Genomic DNA, 25,957 nt, shown 5'->3' on the forward strand with positions numbered 1-25,957 from the left:
TTCAATTAAATATTTTTTATTGAAAATATGTTTTCATCATGAAAGCGTTGGTTTCTTCAAAACTCGATTAAAATATTTTGAAAGATTAGAAACTGTTGAAAACTCGTACTTATTTTGGTCTGAATACATTATTATTCATGTTGAAGTCTTAATTAATTCATAATAAAGTATTTTAAAAATATAAGGCTGATAAAACAATGAAATTATTTAGAATCACTAAATCCTGATAATCAAATCATTTAACTAGCCAGCATGTTTCAGGATGAATGAGAAAACACCGATGTTCAGAAACCTTTGTGGGAAGGCAGAAACTTCTCCTGTCCACTTCCAGCAGCGATGTGCCATATGACAATTTCAAAAACTGCCGTTTCAAGAACTTAACAGTCTATTTATCAGTTTAACCATTCCAACTATTTCAAAATGTATTTCTAGGATCTTCTTAAAAGCTGCCAGTTTCCCTATTGACCTAAGCTGTGACAGACCAGCAACGTGCCTGTTTGGAAATCCTGCTTTAAAACTGTCAGTCATTTGCACAGGAATTAGCGAGCTTAGCGTCACTGAAAAGCTTTTTTGATATAAATATAAATATGTTAATGGAAGCACAGTTTAACCCTAATTCTGAGGGAAGTATTTTAGTCGTGCAGACTTTTTAAAGGTAATGTGCTATATAATCAAAATACAATTTTGAAAATGGGTCTCTTGGGCTGAAGGCAAGTACCGAATTAAACAGTTGTGCCTACTTTAACTCACACGACAAAATCTCACAATGCTCCATTGATCTTTTGTATGCTCTATTTAGCTCAATTAAAACATTCTCTGTAGTGACCCACAAAACAACTCAGGGTCATGAATGATGCAGTTCATGGATGTTTCCAGGGATCCTCTCCTTTTAGGCAGCATTAGAAACGAAAAGCAGAAAGTTCTTCAACATTAAAAAACTGGCACTTTAATAAAAATGCATCAAAACACTGTCTGTAAGGATACATGGAGAAGGAACCTGGGTGACGGCATGATAGAGATGTAGACATTCTTGATTAAACATTACATTTAGATTCATTTATCCCTCACGTGACTCTTAAAATTCTTCTTTACAAAACGGATAATAGGATGATATATGGATCTAAGTTAGATCTACTGGACACAGAGGTCCAAAACTGCAATGTATCTGCTAAAGAGGCCAGAGGCAGCCTGATGTGAGGATCTGTCTGTTTTAGGATCAGGTCTTAATTTAGGCAATTAAAGAGAAACAGCATGACAGTGGGAAGACGCGTCGTACTAACAACAGCAACCCCTCTCCGTGTAGCCTACTGCTTTAGGTGGGACATGCAAAAAATACCAATCAACCGCTTATTAAAAACAAGGATAAGCTCCTCTGCCCTCACTGTTGAGCTCTTCAGATGTCTCACCTCCGAGAGCGTTTGGCGCAGAGGAAGGTGGAGGTGACCCCTACGTGGGAGCTTCCTTCTGCTCTCCCGTATGAGGGATGCTTTTGCCTTTGCTTTGAGAGCTGACGGGCTCCAGCTGATGTTGCAAAGGGGAGCCTGAGAACTTCCTGCAAGCCCTGCCTCAGGTATAAAGTGGTTCTCTGACTATTTGAATAAAGTAAAACAATCTTTCAAATATAGTTCAACTAACATTCAAAAACATTCCTCTAAGAAGGAATTAAGGAAGCTCATCTATTTGCAGTTGTGTACAATTCCCAAAGCAAAGCCCCACAGAAACGTTGCAAAGAGGGACAGTGGTGGTGACAGTTTTATACGTTGGGGATGTTGTCCATAACATCACCCGAATTCAGTGTGTATTCACGGCTGCATGCAATTTAAACCTCCATTCTTATAGCAACAGTTCAAAGAAGGAAGTTTCTAATACAGAATAAAATTTGAAAAGCAAAAAAATAAAAAAAAAAAAGGAAAAACTTGTGAGGACTTGGGCTGGCCGCTTAATGCCTCGGAAAACAAAGTTACCCCCTGCTAGGGCAGGCTGCCACACCACCGAGATTTTATATGCAGGGGGTCAGATCAGGGCCTGGCTCCTGGGACTGCGCGCAGGGTGAGAGCGCAAAATGCATCTGCCGGCTGCACCCTGCCTCGCTCCCAGCTGGGAGCCGTGGCACCCGCGCGCTGGAGTTAGACACTGGGTGACAGTGAAAATGTAATATTCCTAATTCAGAAGAAATTGTGCATTTGCTAGCCAGGGTATGGTATAAGCATTTTATTTCCATATTTCTACTCACTGCAGCATTTGCTACTGTAATTAATTTTTTACAGTTTACTTATTATCTAAGAAGGAGGTGTCCTGATTAGAACAGCGGACGGTGAAGGGTCTGGCATGACTTAGCTCAGCTAAACACCTGGTCCAGCAGAGACAGCATCTACAAACAGGGCAGATGCCCCCAGGTAACACTCCCATCCTGTTTGTTCAAGGTGGAAAAGAGACTAAGAGAACATCTCAAATGTATCCCACATGGTCACCTAACACACCACACACACGTACTCATTTTCTTTCCTTTGTCTGAAACAGCACCCGCGACGCCATGGGTTGATTGTTCAAACCGGGACAGAGTTCACAGTGAATATTTTTTCTGCTAGCCCCAGATAAACCACGTGTCCACCAGAGACATTAGCATGTGTTTCTTAAAAGATGCTCTTTACCTTCAGCACACCACAGGCAGCATTTGAATCAGCTGTTAATGATCTGAAGCACTTTGTAGGTTAAAATCAACATTCAGTAGAGACCCATAAATTAACAGTGTACGTTTCTCATTGCCCTGCAGCAATGAGATGAAATCACAGCAACTAATGAAATTCTTTTTTTTTTTTAAATAAAAAAGAATCAAGACCACATTGTTGGTTATTTTCTTTTTGTCAGAATTTATACACTGAGCTACATAAAATGATACTTCTTTACGAGGACACTTTTTTTTTTTAAAGCTCACTCATGTTTTGGTAAGAGTGGTAATTTTGCTGTCCTAGATGGTTTCTTTACTTTCTTTGCCCTTGCAGCAGTCCCTGCTGGATCTGGCTTTACAGGTACTCTTTGAATCCCTATACGTATTTAAAGTAAAAATAGTAAATTATCAGCCAGACCCTCGGCTCTGGCACGGCAGGCGTGGCCATGCTCTTGGTGCTGGAAGGTGAGAGCAGGCTGCTGCTTCAGCTGTCCTGCCTCCTCCTCCTCCGGCACCTGCAGGCTTCCGCACAAGCAGGAGCTCTCCCATGGCACAGCGTGGCTCACAGCAGGGATCCAGAAGGGGAGGAATTTCCCAGGGAATTTGATTTCATATGGATATGAGTTTTTTAAAATACTCTCAGGTGTGACAGAATGAAAAAACAGCTCAACATCGTGTGTGTCTTCAGAATGACTATATACTTTACAAGCAAAACTTTTTCATTAAAGCTTTGGTGACAGAATGGTCTGGAGACAGACTGCTCCTGCTGGGCTTTCCGGACTTGTTCCTTCCTAAAATCTACAATCGCCTGTTATTTACTGTACTGCTATTTACCCTAGTCACAATCTTCCCTGACCACACAGCAAAGACAAAATGCAATTCTCCGTCTGTCTCGTTTCCTGACCCCGGAGTGATGCTGCACGCCTGCTCCGGGCCCTGCGCAGGCGCGGGGCACTCACCCTTTAGGCTGGCTCTCAAACTCTTCTGCCCACTGCTCCTGTGTGTCCTCCGTGGAGAGGTCCACATCCCGGGTTGTGGCGAAATTGAACTCGCTGCCTTCTGTCCCGTGGAAGTAGATGGAGTTTCCATCCGACTGGCAGCTATGCTGTGGACAAAAGGAGGTGACGTTACATGGGGTTTGCAAGGACAGCTCTCCTGCTCTCGTCGTCAGAGCTCGGAGCGAGCTGTACGTTACCTAATGACTCACCGACACCTGAAACAAAATAAAAATAAAAAATGGATGGTCATCTTTTATCTTTCTTGGCCCACCATCAGCAGTGATTGCATCCTAATCTCGTACCTGCTTCCCTACAAACGCACTTCAGACCGTTGTAAAACTGTGTTTGCATGGAAAAGATATGTACCATATCTTTGGGTGTTTATTTCCATTTTAAAGTATTGCCATTATGTCTGGCACTTACACAACTGTGCGTACAAATAACTTTAGTAGTATACCAAATATTGCCATGGATATTTTGTCGGCATAAGAGTCTCATGCTGTGAAACATGACTGAATTTTTGCCAGCAGAGGTGTTTGCATTTAAAATTGCTATGCATTGCCATACAGTAAACTTCGGGCCTGAAGTGTACGAGTGAAAAGGCTATTTGCTATATTTAATTCAAATAGCTCTAGAGGCAACTAGCTCTTGTGATAGCCCCCACACCCAACGTGTCTGCTTTTCCTATAGCATTTCTGTACGTGCCACCTCAGCAGCATCAAATGAAGCCGTGCGTCTGCCCCAGTGTGCCCCGACTACCGCGGCTCTCCAGGCATATCGACCTGGAAGAAGCTGTCTGTGAGCAGCACATGGGGGTTACAGTACAGATTTTCTTCTTTCTTCCATCCTACTTTTGCCTTCTTGTGTGTCTGATGAAATGGTAAAAGTCTGTAAAATTTGTGTGGCTGAAGCAATACTGTGAGCTTCTAAAGAAGATCTACCTGGCCTTAATGCAAACTGAGAATTTGGCATTTTATTGAATTGTTTGTATTAAAACAAATGCTGATAAAAGTAATAATTAGCTCAAACACTTTTTTTTTTTGAAACCTTGGTCACATTAACAGTGAAATCTGAAATAAGAAATGATTAATTTGAATAATTCTGCCTTCTCACCACAGTTCAACATCTGAAAAAAAGATACAATAATGCCAAATTGCATTGACCTTTTTGGTATCGTCTATGCAGTGCCCTCTTGTCTCTGAACCCCTTCATAACGCACCGAGGGAAAGTATGACAATCACCTCTTCTGCGTTTAAAAAGGTCATGGTAGTGCCACGTACGTAAATAATTAAATTTTTAACAGAGAGAAAGATATGGCAAGAAATGAAAACTGCCCAGTACATCTTTGTCTATAGGATTTTACGAGCAAAGTACAAAATAACACATTTTGTCAGATTCTATAACTCTTCCTTCATTTATCAATGCAAAAAAAGACATAATTGAAATTCTTTTGTTGATGATTTTCAAGTATGGTTGCCAATAACTTCGCAATTAATTTATATTTAGGAATGTAATTTGTGACTAAGTTTCTAGAGGTGCCTACACACTGTTAGAAAAAAACCTGAGTACTTGAAGTCTGATTTTTGGATAGAGACTTTCTGGTCTATAGTTGAATGACAACAGCTCTATGTTTATTAACACTGACTGAATATCACCTAAAGAAATAAACACACTATAAAAACGTAAAGGCTGTTTCAACTTCTAAAATAAACAAATTGCTGTTAAAGTGTTTTTCTTCCAAAGAAAGATCAAAGCAATAGAAAGATTCTGAAGTGTTGATAATTTATCACAGAAATTAAATAGATTTTGTCCCAAGTCTCCTTGCTCCGTTAATGCACCATATACACAGTGCACCATATATGCAGCTGCTGCCACTGAAAAGGCAGAATAATTTACACATAAAATATTTTATAACTTGCAGAAATCAATTAATTTTTAAAAATTTTATTTATTTTTTTATATTTTACTTCTCTTTGAAAAACATTCTTTGTACTATGCAGTTATTTATAATTGACTGAGAAATGGCTTTTGGTCACTGATTTTATCCTTCATGCTCACAGGTATTGCTAACATCAGAATTTTAAGAATAATTTGTTTATTTTGCTTCTTGCTTTTCAGAATTTTCTTCATTTGCTGAACAGAAACGAAGTATCCTTTATCTGTCAATCAATCTGACACAAAACTCCTATTATCTGCAGGCACTCAAGTAAATACACTAAAAATAAATTTTCTGGCTAGAACTTAATTCAAATTTATACATAACCCTTCATCTCTTAGGAAACAAATAGACAAATAGATCCTACTGAGCTAGTTATTACAACTGCATGCAAGCTTTGAAAAATCCTTTATAAGCCTTACTCGTTTCTCAGGTGTTAAGTTATATGTAAGTATATACTTGATAGTGGGGTATGTAATTAGTAACCTCTTGCCTGATGAAAGCCACCTATTAAAATAAACACAAAGCAGATACAACCCCATTATCATTTAACGTTTGTATGTCCTTCTGTTGTCTAACAGAATATTTACTGAAGTACATCTGATGGAGTTTCCATTTAGGTTGTCAAAATAAATAAATGGGCAGTTTGGCAAAGGGGTGAATAAGTAATTATTTATAGAGTGGTGTGTGATCAACTCTTTATGAAAGCTCAAAAGCATCATTTATTTCATTAGTTCTATAAAACTATCTTTATGCTTTTATACACAGCTACACGGTATCTATGAATATGCATTTTATGCATATTTTATGTGTTAATGAACCACACAACATACAGCTCAAATCACCCTCTGCTCACATTAGCTTTGAATCTCATGTGAAACAGCTACGCAGAAGAGACTGGGGTTTAACTCCTTCTGTTATTCTACATACCTATGAAACCAGTAATAGAAGCTCATTACCTTTAGAGAGAGTAAGAAAGATTTTCAAAACACAGGTAGGGCTTTTAAAGAAGTTCTGAGGGAGGGCCGACATTTTCTGGTACGTTTTTGCCCCAGTGCCACCATTTGGGACCCTGGACACTTGCCCATGGGAGAAGCAGATGAGGACAAGCCCCATTTGCATGAGCCGTGTTGCTCCAGCAAGAGCCAGGGATCCTCTGCTCATGATCTCCTCCTCTCCCACCTGCCACATTTCCCTCGCCTGTATAATCATCACCCCCAGTTCACACTTAGCTTCCATATTTTTCTTTTCATTTTCCAAGCAGTCGCTATCTGTCGCTGCTTTTACTGCTTTTTTTTCATCCGATGGGCTGCTGAAGGGTGAATAACCTCAAAGAGCACCCAGTCTAATTTTCCAGGAGCAAAAGAAACTCCGCAGGAGATGGTCCCTCACCGGCATTGCCCCCAACTACCTTGTCAGTCTTGTTCAACATCCAGGAGGCTGCTAACTGTGTTGGATTATTTGCAGTTTTGTAATAGGGCTTGAACAGATTAGAGACTGAATTGAAACCATCAGACTCATTTTCTTTTGGGTTCAGCCCAGAATTTGAATCCAAGCCTTTAGAAATGAAGAACTAAAGTACAATTTACACACTGTGTTGCCTCTTTCCCAAATGAAAGGCTTTACACTTGCAGTGGTAGTCTATATATTTCCAGGGTTTAACTGGACTGAATTTTACAGGTCTTTTTTTTTTGTCATTCTAAAGTGATAAAAAATGCGGAATGAATATGTACTGTGTTTTGAAACTAGCTGGATTAAGTTCTCTCTAAACTGGAGATACTGCAGATCTCTCTATGTAGATGTAGAGTTCTCTTTTATGAATTCCAGCTTAAATTTGTTCTCTGTTTCATTTTTATTTACACTTAAATGATTTATAAGATAAGAACAAACTAGCTTGCTGTGCAAATTTTGTAACTAAAAAGGCCAAATGACAGCAGCTTGTAGGGTATTTCTCCTTGTTACCATGGAAGCCTCAGCTGTAGGTCCAGAACTAAAGCAGAGTTTAATTTTATTTAAAGGGAATTAGAAGCATGTGGAACATTTAGTGTATCCTTGCGCAAATTGCAACACTGAAAAGTTAACTAATTTGTGAGGAAAAATTAATTTAGACAATAAATCCTTTGACAAATCTGATATAACCTTCATTAAACAAAGTTTTCTCCCAAATCACCTACATAATAGAAGGTAGGACACTTGCAGGCACTTGAATGGAGCCACTTCACAACAGTAACTATTTCCCATTGTTTGCAACTGGAGTGGGACTATCAGCCTGCCATAAGTAAACTGTTGTATTCCTAAATAAACAACTCCTGCCTGTTGCCAAACGGATAGAAGCCAAGTTCTGTTCAGGGACTGTGGTCATCCCAAGGGGAAAAAAAAAACATTTTAATTTAATCTGGCACTACCAATACTATTATTCACTAGCTGCAATTGTTAAGCTATTGCTTTGCATGAATAGGGCAAAATGAAAATTGGCTGGATGCATTCCCGTATCTCAGCATGCTTGGATTTGCTTTCAGTCTAATCTTCACTCTGCATTTTCTGTGTTTCTAAAGTTTGTCTACTGGATAGTTACGGTATCACTGCTTTTTCCCTACTTTCAAGGCCCTGCATGGCTCATCCTCACCTGTCTCCATCATCTCCCATAGGCACCATCTCATGGCTCACTTTTCCTTGACTGCCAATGCTTGCTACTGTGTCTGCTGGTGAGACGATCAAACTTGCATGCCCTTGCCCATTCTGCCCACCACGCTTGGCAAATTCCCAACACGATGATGTCCTTCAGACACTTCCTTAGTGATTTCCTCAACAAGCTTTGTCATTGATTACACTGAAGAATGCACTGCTTACCAGGATGAGCACTCTCCCCTCTTGCAATATTTCCTTTTACTCCCACATCTCCCCAGCCCCAGCTTATCTCCTGTTTTATAAATGGATGGCAATTCCTGGGACACAGGCGATCTTTTTGGTTTGCGCCTGAAGAGGCAGCAGTGGTACATTCCTTGCTCAGGGCTCTTTGATTCCACAATGGTACCACTACTACAAAAAATACATTTTCATGCTAAAATTGCTGAATATTTCTAGTCTATGAGTACAGTTCTTAGCCAAGTTGTCTATGAGAGCCAGCAAGTCTGACTAATTCAGGTGAGAGCTTTCCGTTGTACATTATGAGGGCATTAGCTAATAGTTTGAAGACACAGGCTATGGGAGAGAGCAGTGCATGGTTTCAAAATAAAACCTTTGTCAAGAGTCTGTCACCCTTTTTATCCTACTCTACACTCCTTATATTTTACATCTTCTACCTACAGCTTTCACCTTTTTTTGGTAGGTGCTTTTAGGAACGCCTCTTGATCATCTGAGATGCGGAAGGGTTTCAGTTAGGACTGCTGAAAACCATTGGTCAGCAAAAGCAGGGAAATCAGATTTGGTGAAGCAGGCACTTTCCAACTAGACCTATTTATGTTTTCATAAATAAATACTGACCAACTTCCCGTAGCATCTAAATGGCTTAAGGGCCCCAAGTAAGATCTGGGATCCTACATCATGTAGCATGCCTGAACAATCTCCATATTTTTAAAGACTTGCATGAGAGCACCACGTAAGGAGACATCTGCTACCCTCAGCATGACCTCTTGGCTGGGAGGGACCTCTGGAAGTTCCTGTTCACCCTGCCGTGTGACGTAGCACAAGCGTCAACCAGATCAGCCTATGCCACAGTTGCAGCTAAGGACACAGCCCTCAAGATTTTTAGAAGCTCAAAAGACAAAGATTGGGAATGTAAACAGAAGCACTGAAGTTCATCCAAACCAGCTTCTGTCCCAGTTGTTCAAGTCAAACTTGTGAATCAATAAATACCTCTTGGCTTTACAGTATGGGATTTCTTTACTTGGAGAGCAGAACAGAGGGCAACTAAATGATACGACTGCGCCACTCGGAGAAGCATCAGCAGGAAACACCAGTGTGAAATTCCTCAGTGTAACAGATTTTTGGCTGAGGTGCTGCATATCACCTGAGGTTCGTCCCCATACTCCCATGAAAATGTTGTTCACCTCTGTGCCTTTAAAGTATCTACAGTCATCTTTACCATCATTTAATTAGGTTTTTATCAGAGACAAACACTGATGCACCTCTTCATATTATCTCTCCTGGGCCTAATGGCCCCGATGATTCTTTCAGACAGCTGTAGCCTCACAATTTATTTTTTGGCGACATTTCTTGCATTGGAATGAACGTGTTGGGCATTTGGGCAGTGCCAGCTTGCAAAGGGCTGACGGCAGATGGAAAGAAATCTGCCCAGTATGCCTTCACCTCTACACGAGCAGAGGGCCATCAATTTCCCCCATTAAGGAGTTGTCACGCAGCCCACCCAGCTGGAGGAGCATCTCTGATAGCCAGGCTGGCTGGCGTATGCTATTCAAATACAAAACGCACTTTAAAAGGAAACGAAAATATCGTTTGTCGGCAAATTGAAAATGCATGGCTTTGACCGCAGCCAATTTTTTAATGACTGTAATATTTTAAGTGATTATTTTTGCCACTTCAGATTGCTCCTTAGAGAGGAGAGGTTTTTTTAATTAAAATCTAGGCAATGCAAACAGATGAGATATGAGAAGCAGAGGAACAAGAAAAAAAGATGAAGAAAATTAATTAAAGCAGCATTGTCAATGGAGCCATGAATTAGATATTGTATCTTTCTGGGAATGAGTCACGCAGGTTTTAAAGATTTTTAGATTTTGAGATGGTAGCAGGTACAAGGATAGATTCAGTCTTGATAAAATCATATTATGTATGCAATGTCTTAGCCAGCAAAGGTACGATGACAGAATTTAGGAAAGATTCTAAATTCTAAATTTTGTGGATTTGGCCGTTAACGTTTCTGCCTGAAGTCCCTTCTTTAACCAAAGAAAAAACCACAACATAATTAGCGTATTTCACCATGAGATAAACAGGGCTTTAATCTTTCCCACGTGCTACATTTTTTTATCATTTAATGTAGGTTATAGAACGAAAACCTTGGCTGCACAAGCAGGCCAGGTGCATGGAGGGTTATAGTGCACCTTCCCTTTCCAAAACAATGGGATGAAACTCGTCCTGTGATGTAGTAACAAACAGTTTATAAAGTGTGTTTTCACTCATCATTTCCCATTATAGACTGTTATTCAAAGGCTAGCGCTCAAAACACTTTGCTTGTTTATGAGTGATTCTTATGATTCGTACGGTTCTTAATTTTCTAGGACATTTCATGATGTTTGTACAACACCGGTCATTCTGGCAGTGACAGATTTCCTTAATGAGTCATTTAACTGGCATGAACTGAACTATTCCTCTATGTTATTGGGAACTATTGACGTTTCTAGCACTCTGCAGTGAGCATGATTAAACCTCATCTGTTCTTCTGAAAGTAATGATGTGTATTTACACCACTGTAAAATTAGAGTAAGAAAGAGTCAACCAAAGTAATTTCTACTCTTTGGCATCTAATGGGTCAATTCATGTTGTTTTTATTAATGTGCATCTCACAGTGACCTGCAAAGACCAAATTCTTTCTTTCTAGGAGGCAGGAAAGACCCCTGGTGCTTTGACGGCAGCTCAGAGCTAATGCTGGCTCCCTGCCACCCCCCACCACACTTCCGAGCCATGGGGAACTGGCATGGAGAAAGGTGCAGGTTCAGCATTGCTGCCCAACAGCGATTCTCAGCTGCCCGAGCAACTCACAGCACCACAGACAACCACCTATCAGTTCCAACGACACCCCAGGCATTGTATCTAAATATTATGATTTTAATTAAAAGTGTGATTATTAACAAAAAAAAAAAAGCAAGGGTAATTCCATGCATGGGCTAGATCCAGCCCTATGGATATACAGATGCCTCCTCAATGGGCACAGCTCAGAGTGCCCACACTCTCACTAAAGGGAGCCGATCGACAGGTTTTGTGCACCCTGCTCCGCTTTCTTCACCTCTCCTCCCCTCTCACACTCCTCCTTCCACCCACAGAGAAGCAGGAATGGCTCTCAGATGAGGTGCAGCAGGAAGCCTGCTCGCCTCTTCCCAGGAAGATGTGGTGGATAAGGGCTCCTGCGAGGCAAAGCAGCTGGCTAGAAGGCTGGGTTTGGCCCACAGACCAAATACTGCCTTGCTATATCTTATTCAAAAAACAAGAGAGTCTTGTCAGAAGCATCTGTATCTGTGTAATTTTGTCCCATACAAGGTCATGGCAATTTCAATCTCCATTTTCACACTGGCATACCTGGAGCATCACCTTTCCTCCAGCAAACAAATATATTTGATCTGATTCAGACAATGGGTATCTCAACCCTTTTTTAAACAAAAATTTTAAACCAAAAAACGGAAAAAAATCTTGTTCACTTCAGCACAAACAATTAAACCCGGCAAAAATATATATGGAATATCAGGATGTTTGTTTTGAAAGAAGACTATCCAATGCCATTCCCATTAATTAACAGAGTATTCAGAGATTTGGAAATCTGCTCTGGAACTGGAGGAGTGGAACAGCTTAATCAGCCCTTCTTTTTGCCAAATTCCTAGGCCTGTGTGCATGTCTTCTCTGCTCAGTGACACACAACAACGCAGGTTCAGGAAGGACTCGCAAACCTAGGATGTGCATAGCCCTGCTCTGCTCAGGGTGTGGTGAAAGGTCACGGAGTTTTACAGACACATTTTCAGCATATTTTTCTGAGTGTGAGTGTTCAGTTCTCCCACGCTCTTCTCATGCAGCTTTCTCTTCTGCTAAGCTGGCATGCATTTCTGGGAAATTAAAACGAGCTGAATGGTGATGGCCTGTTACTCAAGGGGCTTACTGTATCAGGATATTGGGATTGGGATGTTTTCAGGATTTATTAGTCATGTCCACAGTAGTGAATAACATGCATCAGGTACCATTCCTTGTCCTAAACCCAACTTGCTCAGTGAGGCTGGCACAGACCTTCCCCCCTTGCCCCATCCCATGCTATGCCAGGCTGCATGCTCACAGCTCAGCAGCACAGACAACCTCAGGTGTGGTCCCCAAGTCCTGCAGACCAACCAAACTAAGCTGACCAGCTGGACTGCAACCTTCAGCCACCAAGTGAAGAGCGGCTGCAACTACTGTGAGACAGCAATTCTGTAACTGGACTCTTCTTAAAGGTGAAAAGTGTTACTGGATTAACACATCATGACCAAATACATCGCCGGTCTAGTGTCTGTAATGATCTATACTGCTTTTTCCCAGATGTGGAAAAATTCCAGAGGCAGGTGGTTTGGTCTCAATGCTATTTTTATGTAATCAAAACACTGCAGAGCCATGAACTATAAGACTGCTGAGGTTGTCTCCCTTCTCAACCTCAGTGTTTGAGCTTGCATATCCAATCTTGGACTAGGGCAATCGGAGAAAACTAAAAAACTTGGCAAATGTTATACCTCAAAACACAACAATTTCTGGTCAAATATACAAGATATATGAAGTGTATACAAGATATACGAAGTCTCATATATACAAGATATATGAAGTCTCATCTGAAAGATGAGATGACTTTTCTGTTCTATAGGAGTAGGGATCCAAGAAGCATTACTGAAGGAAGAAGATTTCACCTTTTCCCCCAATTAGCTATGAAGTGTTGAGGTTCACAGACCTTTAACAGCTCTCAGAGCCTAGCACGGCTTCATGCGTTCCAGCAATCTCAACCACCAGTGCAACATCCTAACCACGCTCGGTTGCAAGGCCGTGCTCACGCTCAGAGCTGTCACTAGAAATACTGAAATGCAGTCAGGAATTTATCCCCTGTTCAACACCCTTCCACACAGTCCAACACAGATAAATACGTTCCAGTGGATCCAATTAATCTCCTAAGGGTTATTTGGCCTTGCTAACAGCGTCTTTCTTGTCTTTTGCTGTCTTCTTTGGAACTGAAACACACAAATTCAGTGGCTTATCTCTCAGCTTGCTTCCCATCTCAGTAGCCAGTTCCAGCTGCGTCTGCAACGAGCCATGTGCTTTCAAACGAGTAGCAACCGCTCCCGAGCGCAGCATGAAACGTAATGAAATTCCTGGTCCAAGCTCAAGCAGGCTGGGAGAGGAGGAGAAACCACTTCCCAAGCTGGGCACAGGCAAGTTCCCACAAGTGCTTATTGAGAACGCACTGTCCAAATCCACCAAACTGGAGTGAACACATGGGTGCATAATTACCATTAATCTTTGCACTATCCACTCCAGTGACTGAATCCATCACAGAATCTAATCCAGGACTCAGACAACAGTCTTCACGGTAGTACTTTTCTTTGTTTCAGCTGTCTTTTTACCTTATTAATCTAAGCAGCTATTAACCTGAGCAGTTTTACCAGCAAAACTCCTGGGTTTGTAATGTTTGCTATTTATTTTAGTAGACCTCAAGTACTACCAAAGTAAACCTTCTTCAGAAAAAAATATACTTTCTTCGCAAGTTGATAAGCATCCAACAAGAGCATGTACCAGGTATAACAGGCAATTCTAAAAGGCACCTCCTGAGCAACTATTGGGAAAGAACTTGCTGAACCATATCTAACTATGTGAGCAACAGCAACGTTTATTCTAAACTACCAACAAACCGTCTCATAATGCCTATCTTTACTAACAGAGTAACCCACTAAGGCAACAAAATGGTATTTAATGAGAATTTCCTTAAAAGGTTTGGGATGGCTGAAGGGATGGGTGGGGTGGGCAGTTCTAACATGCTAGGACCATAATGGTAACAGGATTAGGCCAGGGACCATTCTCTGGCCTTGACAGCAAATGACAAGCAGAGTTTGCATCCACATGGGCAAACTCTCACCTCCAAGAACAGCGGTGTCATCCCTGCGACCTACTGGAAACAGTTCCTGGCCCATCCATGAGGATCCCTTGAAGATAATGCCTGGGAGATTGCACAAGCCAAAGCCAGGCAAGGGGGTGTTGTAACAACTAAGGTGTGCAAGATCATGGGCTCATGTTTGTATCCTTGTTTGCTTCATTCACTACCCTGATATGCCACAGAGCCTCCAAGGAGAAGGCTCCACCATCTGAGCAATGCCTGCTGGGGCAGTCCAGAAGGAAACAGAGAAGAAGTAAACGCTTAGAGAAGTAACCTAGAGAAAGACTGTTTCTACTCCTTTTTCTACCAGAAGTAAGTCTGTATTTTTTCCTCTTCTTTCAGTTCTGACTGCCAGCTGGATGAGCTATCTCAGACTGGCACTGCCCTTCCACCTGAGAATTATGCAATATCAATCATTCTGGCTGGTGAAAGGTAGTGAGCAAGAAAGGATGAATACAGAAAATAAGCCCACTAGATGGAAGAAATTTAGAAAGATTATTTTTCTTGTTTCTTTTTGTTTTTCTTAATATTTCATTCCCTCGGTCCAATGAAATTACTTATCTTTATGGCACAATTTAGGAAAAGAATTGACCCACAGTTTTGTATATACTAATCAAAACTGAGTTAGACAACAAATAACATCCAGAAATGCAACTGTTCATTGTCAAGGAAACTCACAAGGAAAAGCACTGAAGGAAGCCAGTGAGGAAGTTAACACAAACTTCAAGAAAGACTTTTAAGGCCAGTTTATCTAAAATACTAATTGACAAAGGACAGGAGGATATGAATTGAAACTTGTATGGCAGAGAAAAGGTCTCATCAGCTTGAAATGGAGTTTGGCATGTGATAGACTGTGAGTGTGGGAACTTCTTTAAAAAGCACATAGGGGAGAGTACCACTGTCAGGGTTTCTCCAACATTATTCGGCAAGCAAATGCCTTTGGCTATGATAGAGCAATCTCCTAAAAGCTTCCCCCAGTTTCTACGAACTCTTGCAGCCTGAGAGCATTAACAACATTGGGAATCCTGTGAAGATGTACCACCCGTTGCTGCTGTCATTCTGCCATTATACCGGCAATATGCAGGTACTATGAGTAGATTAGTGGGAGTATTTGTTTCTAAAAGGATTAATCTGTGGCCATTCATACCAGGTTCTGTGGGAAAAGGATGAGGCCATAACCAACCTCTTACTGCCCTCAGTATTCGACATCTGTTTCCTGTGCAATTGCCAAAACCATTACCAGCATCATAAATGAATGCCGACATCAAAACTGCCTTTTTTGTGAATGAAAAATAGGATGGAAACAGAAAGTCATCTGCTGTTCAACTTCTGGCTGCTTGTAAACATAGAAAGCAAGAATCCAACTGATTTCCAGATGTTGAACAACTCTGCATTGGAAGGAATTTTGGGCACAGAGATCTTGTATGGCTCCTTAGAGTTTTTCCCAAGGTTGTATGATCTTGCTGGATATCATATATCAAAACAGGATCTTAATGAAAAAGAGACTTTCAAGAAGCAGCCACTACCTGAATGCACGCTGCAACAGAGATGTGATATTCACAGTCAGAAAAAGTGGGAAACCATCGTTTTTTGTGATGGTTTGTGATGAAGCTAGTAGTGCTAGCCGAACAACACCAAGATAAACAAACACGTAGATTTCAAAATATCCAATGGAGAGACTTGACTTTGTTTCAAAAATATTGCACTGTTTTGCTAAAAGGAAGCTGTTTCCCATTTTCTGTTACATGATCTTTGACATGACAGTATAAACTGTCATTTGGTTTTGGTCATGGCAGAGAAGTTGCATTGTTTTTAGAAAGCCCCGATGGGACAGAGAACAGGTAAAAACAAAGTAAAAAAGAGCCCAATTCCAGAAGCAGATGGAGTGGCCTAAACATCCTTGTGTGTTCAGAGTTTGGTTAGATGTTACTGTCTTCTTCTACATACAAGAGTAATAATAACAATAAGCCATAGAAAATCAGACTAACCTTAACTGTGGCCCCAGGAAAGAAAAGCCAGTTGCCAGTATCCACAGGATCAAGATTATCTTCTAACACAACTTTTCTGTGAGCAGCATTTATGATCAGGATGTTGTCCAACGCCCAACAGGCTTCATACACATCACCAGCGTGAACATAATCCTGTTTCCACTGAAAATGGATGTTCTCCCCTTTCGCATCTTCGGGAAGGTACAAGATGTGGATGATTGTGCTGACATTGGAAGGGGCGCTGAAAAACAATGATATGGAATTAGACCAAGTTTAAGCCATAGCCCAGAACACTTTTCCCTCATTTAACACATTTACTAGGTGTGACACAGTTGTGCTGACATCTCTTGTATGCTGATAAATCTTCTACGGAGATCAGAAAATACCTGCCCTGAGGCAGAGTCCCACTGTGCCAGGCAGTGCACACACAGCCCGAACAGCCAGCCTTGCTTCAAAGAAAGTGCAAGCCAAGGCAATAAATAACAGACCAATGCAGGTGTTTGGAGAGCAGGAAGAAAGAGCAGGGCAACATTCATACTCGATGCTGGTCACAGCTCCTAGGTGACCGGGCATTGTCAGGTATTTGGCAGGTATGGCCAAAAGGAAATGTTAAGAAAGCACTTTACAAAAACAGGTCTCCCAAAATGTGATTTTTGCATGAACTTTCACCAAAAGAAACTCCTGACTGCTGGTGCCTCAGTCCCTCATAGATCTGGGTAGAACAGAATGGCCAGAGGGAAAAGCTGGGAATTTTCTCTGACAGATGTGTCCTTCCAATCCCACACCCCTGCTGCCAGGATAATTCTGTGGATGGGGAGGGCCAGGTTGCCTTTCTTTCCATGTTCTGCTTCGAGAACAATACAGAAGAAACAACGAATTTGTCCTCTCTCTTGCTGCTGAAAATGTAAAATGTGGGGAGGGGAGGCAGACCTGGAGTATTAATATTAGGCAACGATCAGGGCTTGGAGCTTTGCTTCCCAGAGCTGTCCTCAGAGCTGTGAAAGGACTGAGGTTCATCCCGAGCTCCGGGATTGCTACTAGCAATGAAAGGACTGAGCTCTGTGTGCAAGGAAAGGATGCTGAGAATTATTATTTTTGTTTTACTGATCATCCAGCAAGGGAATTAACTACATTGAAACCTCAGGCTGCAAGGAGGTACAAAATTGTGGTTTGCAAGAGGTCAGCTACTCAGCCTTGCCTCTGCCTTGGTAGTGATGCTTTGGTGGGTTAACAGTTTGTCAGAAACAATCCAGAGCTTTCAGGGAAAAAAGGCACCAATAGCTTGCTTCTATAGGAGAAAATAGAGGAACTTCTCTTTGTAAAGCAAAATATTAGTGTAGTGAAATGTCAAAAAGCAACTGTATTTGGCCCATATTCACACCCAGAACCTGCCCCCACAACTCACCCTGCACTTGCTAAACGTTATGTCTTTCTCCCTCCACTGCAATGCTCCTCTGAGATGTTGTCCCGGCTTCTCCCTGAGCCGACACACAGCACCCGCCTTCCCCGGGAGGGATCCTTCCCCTCCCTCCCCGGGGGTCCAGACCTGAAATCCCACCAACACAACACACACCGACACAACACTTTCCCTTCTCAGCCGCCCTCCTGTCCCCCCCTCCCCATTCTCCCACCGTTCCCTGGAGCTGCATATAGCACAGTGAAAGCTGCTGAAGCACATTCAAATAAACACTGTAATTCATACGGACCACAGGAGAAATGAGCATCCTTTCATAATTCATCCTCTCTACTTTGCACCATGTTGCTCTATTGACATATTTTCTACTGCCAGCTCCAGCAGTCAAAGTTAAAGCAGCACAGACAAACTGTATATGCATTAACTTCAAAAAATTTGGATTTCAAGGACTTTCAAGGGCATCATCACAACTCTTGAGTTTCCTGGCTTGCAGAGCTATGAGGGTAACTGAACCAGGCATATAATTTTGCATCAATATGAGAAAAAAAAAGGTATTGTGTGGTTTCTCTGAGGCAACTCCAGTGGCTGCAGTGAAGTTACTTTTGCTTTATACTTTTCTGAGATAAGAATTAGGGCCATTTGTTTTACTAAAATTGTTCATAATTTGTGCCTTTGTCAATGAAATTGTAATCCCACTCCCACAAGGAGTGGGAGGATGGGATACTGAAATCCACAGTTTGCAGCTAGAGTTTTGCTTACTCATCAGAAATTAAGTAGCCTTTTGCTCTGCAAATTGTCTCAATGGACTGAAAATAGGCTCAAGCAAATCGCCTGCATGGCACAGACACTAAGGTAATGCAGGGAGGCAGATTGAGACACTATGAGGACACTACGTATAAACAGCATTTTTTCTTCCCCAGTTGTACTTCTATAACTATGTATATATGCCAATGCACAAAATACCTTTCCCAATATTATTTAATAAAATGTTCATTCTGCTTTCTTAGAAAAATCCATCTCTGATGATACTGATTCTGCCTTTAAAGGCGTGCATATTACAATAAAAGATTTTTAAATCCCCATTCGTAATCCTTTGCGCTTTCACGTAAACCAGTTTGTTTAAAAAACAAGGCATAATTCACCGTAATGTTGTTGTTATAAAAGTGTTAGGAGCCAAGTGTTCGTATCAAACTATAAACTATTTTTATTGAACATTTTATCCTACCAAAGTAGAAACTTGTAACACTACAAATTATGGCTCTTGCTGACATGAAAAGCGGTGCTAAAATGCAAAAGTTATCAAAGTTTTGGTTTTTCAGGCACCTGAACCTGCCGGTTGTTAGAGTTGCATTTTAACTCTAAAGTTATTCTCTTTCTCACCTCCCGCATAATCGATGGATGAAACTGATTTACCAAAACCAGTGGCAGTTCTGCAATTAGCTTTAGTGAGCATAATTTCACCCCTCATCTTTTAATGTGTATGAACAAGTGAGAACTGAAAAGTTAACAATTAAAACAAGTTCTAGAAGAACCAGGTTTAAACACCACCTGCTCAGCCAGAAAGCATGAAAATGATTAAAAAGCTGTAACAAACCTAATTTTCTCCAGCTGAGTCCAATCTGCAGAACTGTTCTTACTGTAGGACACGGTAATGCTGGGATCTGAGTAACTGAAGCGACATGAACCCGATCCTGGGAAAAGCAATAAAATGAGAAGTGTTACGACACAATGAAGCAATAAATGATCCTCCAATAACCACAGTTGCTGACTGTGCCTTTGTCACATCATCTCTTCTCCTGATTTTAAAGCGCTTTGATTGATGATGAAATTTCCTGTGATCTGTTGCTGAAGGTAAACACAAAATAATGCATGCTTTATGAGTCAGAAATAAAGTAGAAATGATAAATCACAGCAGTGCCGTGTAATCTCTGCAAATTTCCCAAGGGAAGCCAAATAAATTACTTAACACCCCCCACTGCAGGGAAAAAAGCACCATATAATGTTTAAACAAAACCTTCTTATTAGAGAATAATCCACATAGCAGAATTCATAGGGAAAAGAGTAAAAAAACGGGTTTTGTGTTACTATATAGAAAAAAAATTTTCCAGAACTAAAAATACAGTAAGTGATAGGAAAATGTATACAGAATTACTTGAGCCAAGAACAAATGTGTTTTAGGAATTTAAAAGAATAAAGACAATACAAAATTATTTATTTTAGGGACGCCTGAAGAGAATTAAATTAAGAAATCATCCAATATACTCACTACAGCCTATACTTAATAGTAAACATTTGATGCTGATCTGGGAATCTCAGAACACTTTACAAAAATGAACTAATTAAGCCTTACAGCACCCCTGCAAGGTAGGGTAATATGTTTACTTTTGATTTATAAAAGGGTGCCTTCTGGGTGTTGTCACAAAAGATGACCTTAACAATTAATAAAGAGGACAGAAAAAACAACAAAAACTGGGATTGAAAAACTCAACCTAGAAGACATGATAAACAACCTGAGTGGTAATTAAATACACTAAAAATACTATTTTTCCTCAGACACCAGATAATTCATCCATCTCAGAAAATTCAACACCCAGTGAAACAGAAAACAGCATTGTCTGTTTTCCGGACTGTGCTGGTTTTCCAGAACCTGTGCTCCAAAGACCAAAATTTCTACTTCATACGCAGGTTGAAATATGAGATTCAAAGCAGCAGACATCAGCTACTTCCATATTTAAGAGAAGCAGCTCTCAATTAAACAGCACCTCTGATGGCATCAGGTTACTACTGAGTGAGTGCCACAGCTTTGCTCACAGTAGGAGTATGTATCGTGTGTGCTACGAGTAGTATGTTATGTTTATGTATGCTTCAGATATCTTCAGTCACACTGAAAATTGTTTATATATTTATATTTTTTTATATATATAAATATATGTATGTGGAAATATATATACATAGATGTGGAAACTGCTGACCATAAAATACTATCATTTCCCAACTCAGGGTACTTATTTTTGTAATGAAATAAATGGCCTGATTAAAAAGGTGTTAACCACTTGTACAAGAGAACAGCTTACACGTTTTAATGGGAACATATGTCACTAAGCACACTGCTCGCAGCCCCAGCTCCCCCGAGGCAGTTCACGTTCGCAGCTCTCAGCTCTACAGAACTGCTTTTCTACTCTGAGATACACATCACATACCTCTGCAGGGGGATAAACACCCCAAAACATGGGATGAAATCCCATCTCTGTAATTTTGCCTGATACATCAACTCGCACCCTGGAAATGACCCGCAAAGTTGCTGTCTTGTATCTTTTAGTAATGTTAAATTGTAAGTAGAGGAACAGATACTTCTGAGCCACCCCAGCTGCCTGAGGTACGTTCAGCTGGTCTGACACGTATTCTTGCTGTAACGAGGCACAGAATACTTAACATTGCAAAGGCAGCAGGCTTTTGAGTTACCAACCACGTACCCAAAATGACTACAAAGCAACTGTCTGGGTTTTTTACTGACAAGGCATTTTATTTCTATCATATTAAAACCAAATGATGTCAGGAAAAGCCTTTACGTTTCCTATTTGTCCATCTGCTGAAATGGTCTACTTTACAGAGTGACATCTGCTGCCGGTTCCTACTTCTCTGGCGTTTAGGAGTTCCAACCCTTAATCACACTCGTTCATTTTATTTCAGGGGAATTTAGTTCAAAAATCAGTGAACTTCAGCCAGTTTAACCACTTTGGCTGGCCAGAGGCTGTGAGGCAAAACAGCAACATACTGAGTTTTCTGTTAGACAGAAATTAAAGGAACATAAACAGTAAAAATAACCAGCAATATAGACTTTATAACACATGCCATTTCAGTTTGTGTTACAATCAACTTTTGGTACAGCTTAAACAAAGCCAAGTCCAAATATGCTGATAAAACGTTGGAGAAGGTGATATTTGCTGCCCATACTGTAAAGACGATAGGAAATGAGTGTTCCCTGTCAGTGCAATCAATATGAAAAATGTTGTCTGTTAAATGTGAACATCCTCAAACTACGCAATGAAAATCAAAGTTATTGCTTAAAAGAAATGGAGCCACCAAAAAAGGACTTTGCGAGGTAGACGTGGTATTTCACTCCTGTGATTGGAAAGAGTAGTGGAGACAGAATGAAAAGAGGAGAGACAAGTGCTTTTTATTATTATTTTAATAAGCAGGACAGGTTGTATTAAGACTAAAATTAGTTTGGGAAAGTCCTCAAGGTCAATGTATGTAGCAGTTACTGGCTGTGATGACAAATGTGTTTTTATGTTCTTGACTCAAAATCATAAGATAGAAGATTATTTATCATTTAAGTATCTAATTCTGTAAAACTCAAACTGACAATGAAAAAAAAAAAGAATGAAATTCATCTATTTGAAAAAATCATCAACAAGGTTCAAGCATTATTCTTTGCCATTTGAACCACCTTTTTTAAATATACAAGAAGCCCTTGGTGCTTGTGTCTTTTACAAAACCAATATTCATCCTAGCTTACATTAAGAGTTTCTTCCCAAGAAAAGGGAGGAAGGTGAACATACAACTGTACTCCAGGACAGGGTTTACTGAGATGGTATCGAAAGCCACTGGCTTCCAATATAATTTTCAATATTACTTTCAATATTACTATTACTTAATACTATTACTATTACTTCATATTCCTATTATTTCAGTAATCCTAAACTACGATTATTTAAAACAGAAATCTGCAGTTCGGATGTTTGCCTCTACCTTGAGCAGCAAAGCTATACTCTGACTTTGCGAACAAATAGACGATAAAAATTCAAGTAGTAACATAGCAGGAACTGCGGGCAAATTCAGCCGGGGAAGGGAGGTGTCCTTCACACTGCCTCCAGAGATGGCAATAAACAGTTTGTCAGCTCCGAGCAGAGCAGCAGGGGCAGGATGTCACGCTGTAAATCTTCCTACCCTCCCATCCTCCAAAGAAAAAGTTGTACAAGATGACATAAAAGCTTTTGAATGAGATTAGAATAGGCTTGTTTTAAATCAAGACTGCCCAGGTTTTGAATTAGCCATGAAAACGGGTAATAAAACACGCACAACGATTACCATAAAGAAGTCTACTTTAGTAAGTTACTGCATGAGAGAAAAATGCCGTTTCTTTCTTAAGCAGAGTATGTCACAGCAAACTTGATGCCTTGGTGAGGTTATTGCTAGCTAAATCTGACTAGGAGTTAGGATTATACTTCCAATATTAAGGGCTTGCATGTGTAATTATCTATTGGGGGGGAACCAAACCAACCCCCAACCAAGAATAGCCTAATTTTTTCTCTACATATGCATAGTCAAGCTTGTCCTTAGGTTTCAGTAACAAAGTATTTTTCTCCTTTGGAGTTATTTTACTCCTTTTGATAGGCTTCTAGCTGAAGTTCACAGACTTCTAAAACTTTTGAAAAAAAGGTGAAGTAGAGACAACCTTCATGGATTTAATTTCAAATGATAGATTTGAAGCTCAGACAGCAATTTTGGCTGCTATCAAAAACGATGAGGAGCTTCTGTTACAAAACCCAGCTGTTTTCATATACTGAATATTCTGAAACACTAATTTATTTGGTTTGCCCTTTACGTACTTGGATTTTGCCCCAAGGCAAATTTCAATAGAATAAAACTTGCGCAAAGCTGAATCCAGACACTGATGCTAATAGGGGAGGGATTTGACTGGCAACGTGTGGGAATGCTAAACAACTCCTGACCGCTGCTTTGTTGATTCTACCTAAGCTAAACAGGAAAGAATAGAAAAAGGAAACAAAAGTATGCTTCTCAATTGCTTTGCTGCTTGTTTCGGAGGGTTGATAACCAGTAGCCAGGACCTGACCAGCACTGACCACCTGCACCACGTCCAACTGAGATGGTCATGACTTTTTCACCATTTTTTGTAAGTTTCATTAAGCTGATTTTGTTTTCCTTCAATGCCATCTAAAGTATTAGTGAATATTTTATACACCTTATTTTTTAAAATATCATGTAGGTAGACATACTAAGAGCATAGCATTTCAGGAGAGATGTTTTGAAGGCACTTCACATCAGGTATTTGTATCCAGGTATTCAGTTATTTGTATCCAGGCTGACAATGGCAGGCAAAATTAATTCTCACTACGGCTTTGCCTCCAACTGTGTCAGATTTACAGAAACCCGAGCCATACGGCTGTTGGTCTCTAAGATTTCTTAACAGCATTGATTAGAAGCTGGTGTTTTGCCGAGATAAAACTGGGTGCCATCTGCAAGGGAAGCAATATTTTGCTCCTTATAAACTGTGACGTCCTCCGCCTCTTGACAACCTCTTGATGGTTCCTGCAAGTGCTTCCGTGGATAAGCAGATGAGATATCTAATGCTGGGTTTAAGGAGAATGAATCTAATGTGGAATTGTGCAAGAAAAATTCTCACAAAAAATTGTAGGAGGATTTGAATTGTGTCCTGACTGTGGCCTGAAAAATAAAAGGGAGCTGAAAAAAATCACGTTTATCTAATGCTAGAAGATTGCTTTGATTCATTTTGCTAATGTGATGAATAATGATTAGCGTTTGCTAAGGATTATGATTTGCTGATATTGCTTGAATTAAGCCAAACTGGGTAGTATAAATTACTAGTGGTCAGATTTGGCTGGCTTGCTAACAGTTTTTTCCAAATTAATGAACCATACAGTCTGGTGTAATGAACACTCAGCAGATCCTATTTTTTTTTAGGTGTATATTTATATTGGCTTCTAATCAAAAAACAGATGATTTTAACCATATTAAAAGATGGAATAGTTTGTGCTGGATATACCAGAAGCGCTGGTACAGAAATGTGCAACTCACTGTTCATCCCATTCTGCCTCTGAAAACTTCCTCAAGAGAAGGTCGCAAGAGCGTTTTAATTTTTGCTTGAAGCCACAACTTTGAATTGAGTTACAAGTGTGATTTTTAATTATGACACATTTTAGACCTCTAGACTTTTTTAAAAAAACTTTGTCTTTGCTTATAGAACAAGAGAGTGCAAATAAATATTTTAAGTGTAAAAAAATTTTCAAATTAAAAACTGTAAGAGCTGTATTCTATTTTGTAATTTTAGTCTACCTTTTCATGGAAAAAATTAAGTATTATTATTGCTGGTTATGTTTTTTTCCCTTGTGAGAAGAGGATTTGGCTATCTGCACCCCTGTATTTGTTCTGATAAACAATCTGAAATAAATACCTGACACTAGAAAACAAAAATGTCAATGGTATTTGCCTTTGGTAAAAATCAATTACACTCTAGCTTTAGTGAGAATTACGGTTATTGAAATGCGAAGTCTCAACTATCTATTTTCAGCAGGTTTCAGAGAGCAGCTAACTTTTGTTTCACTGGCAGCTTTAGGCTGTTGTTCCATTTTGGAAATGCTGGAAAGTTACCTCTAAATAAAAATAAAGAGTTGACGAGCATGTTAAAAGCCTCCATCATAAAACTGTAAAAGATGAGAAGAATAATTAGTAAATACATTTGATAAAAATTAATCAGAAGGACTTCAGAACTGAAGTCCTAAAAATTAATTGGAGGTCAGCCCCCGAGTGGAGGGGGCCCTGAGCGAGCTGCCCTCGCCCAGAGGGTGGTCCTGGCTGGAGCCTGGGGGGAGCACTGGAGCAGGTGCCCTCCCGCGGTCCCTTCCCACCCACCTCCTTCCAGGATTCCCAATAACAGTGAACGTACTTTTTATGAATTAATGCAGCTAATTTCCTTTAGAAGAGAAGTGAAGTCCGAGGAAATACTTATCTGGCTCAACTTCCTCTTAGTCTATTTATATTCAGAGATATGATGTGCTTCCTGCACTCACACAAATTTGTTCTCTTCTAATGAACAAGAGCAGATCACAATTCATATTGCTTTTTGTGCTGAGAACGTTAAGGAGAGAAAAATAAGCCAGGCAGAAAGTTGTATTTCCCTTATGCCAGTTTGCAGTTTATTCTGATGTAAAGATGCTCAGCTATTTATAGCGTATCTTTCTGAGATACAGCCAGCAGGTATGTGCTTGGGTAATGTGTCTGTTGCCAAATAAATAATTAAATGATGCTTCTAAATTTAACCACATTCTTAAGTGCACTGGCATTGTATAGAGTACCTTGCTGAAGGC

General features: G+C 40.2%; 1 protein-coding gene across 1 annotated transcript in view; it reads right to left on the reverse strand.

Annotated features, from left to right (window-relative positions):
- The window catches only part of RELN (reelin), a 299,055-nt gene that overhangs the window by 114,901 nt on the left and 158,197 nt on the right, over positions 1-25,957 (reverse strand). Inside the window, exons 9-11 of the mRNA XM_075144890.1 lie at positions 19,423-19,519; positions 16,415-16,655; positions 3,628-3,773 (exon numbers count right to left, since the gene is read on the reverse strand). Coding sequence (XP_075000991.1) covers positions 3,628-3,773; positions 16,415-16,655; positions 19,423-19,519 — 484 coding nt within the window. The remainder of the gene's footprint in view (positions 1-3,627; positions 3,774-16,414; positions 16,656-19,422; positions 19,520-25,957) is intronic.

The sequence above is a fragment of the Calonectris borealis genome, chromosome 1 (genome assembly GCF_964195595.1).
Source record: "Calonectris borealis chromosome 1, bCalBor7.hap1.2, whole genome shotgun sequence".
In the NCBI taxonomy this organism is placed as follows: Eukaryota; Metazoa; Chordata; class Aves; order Procellariiformes; family Procellariidae; genus Calonectris; species Calonectris borealis.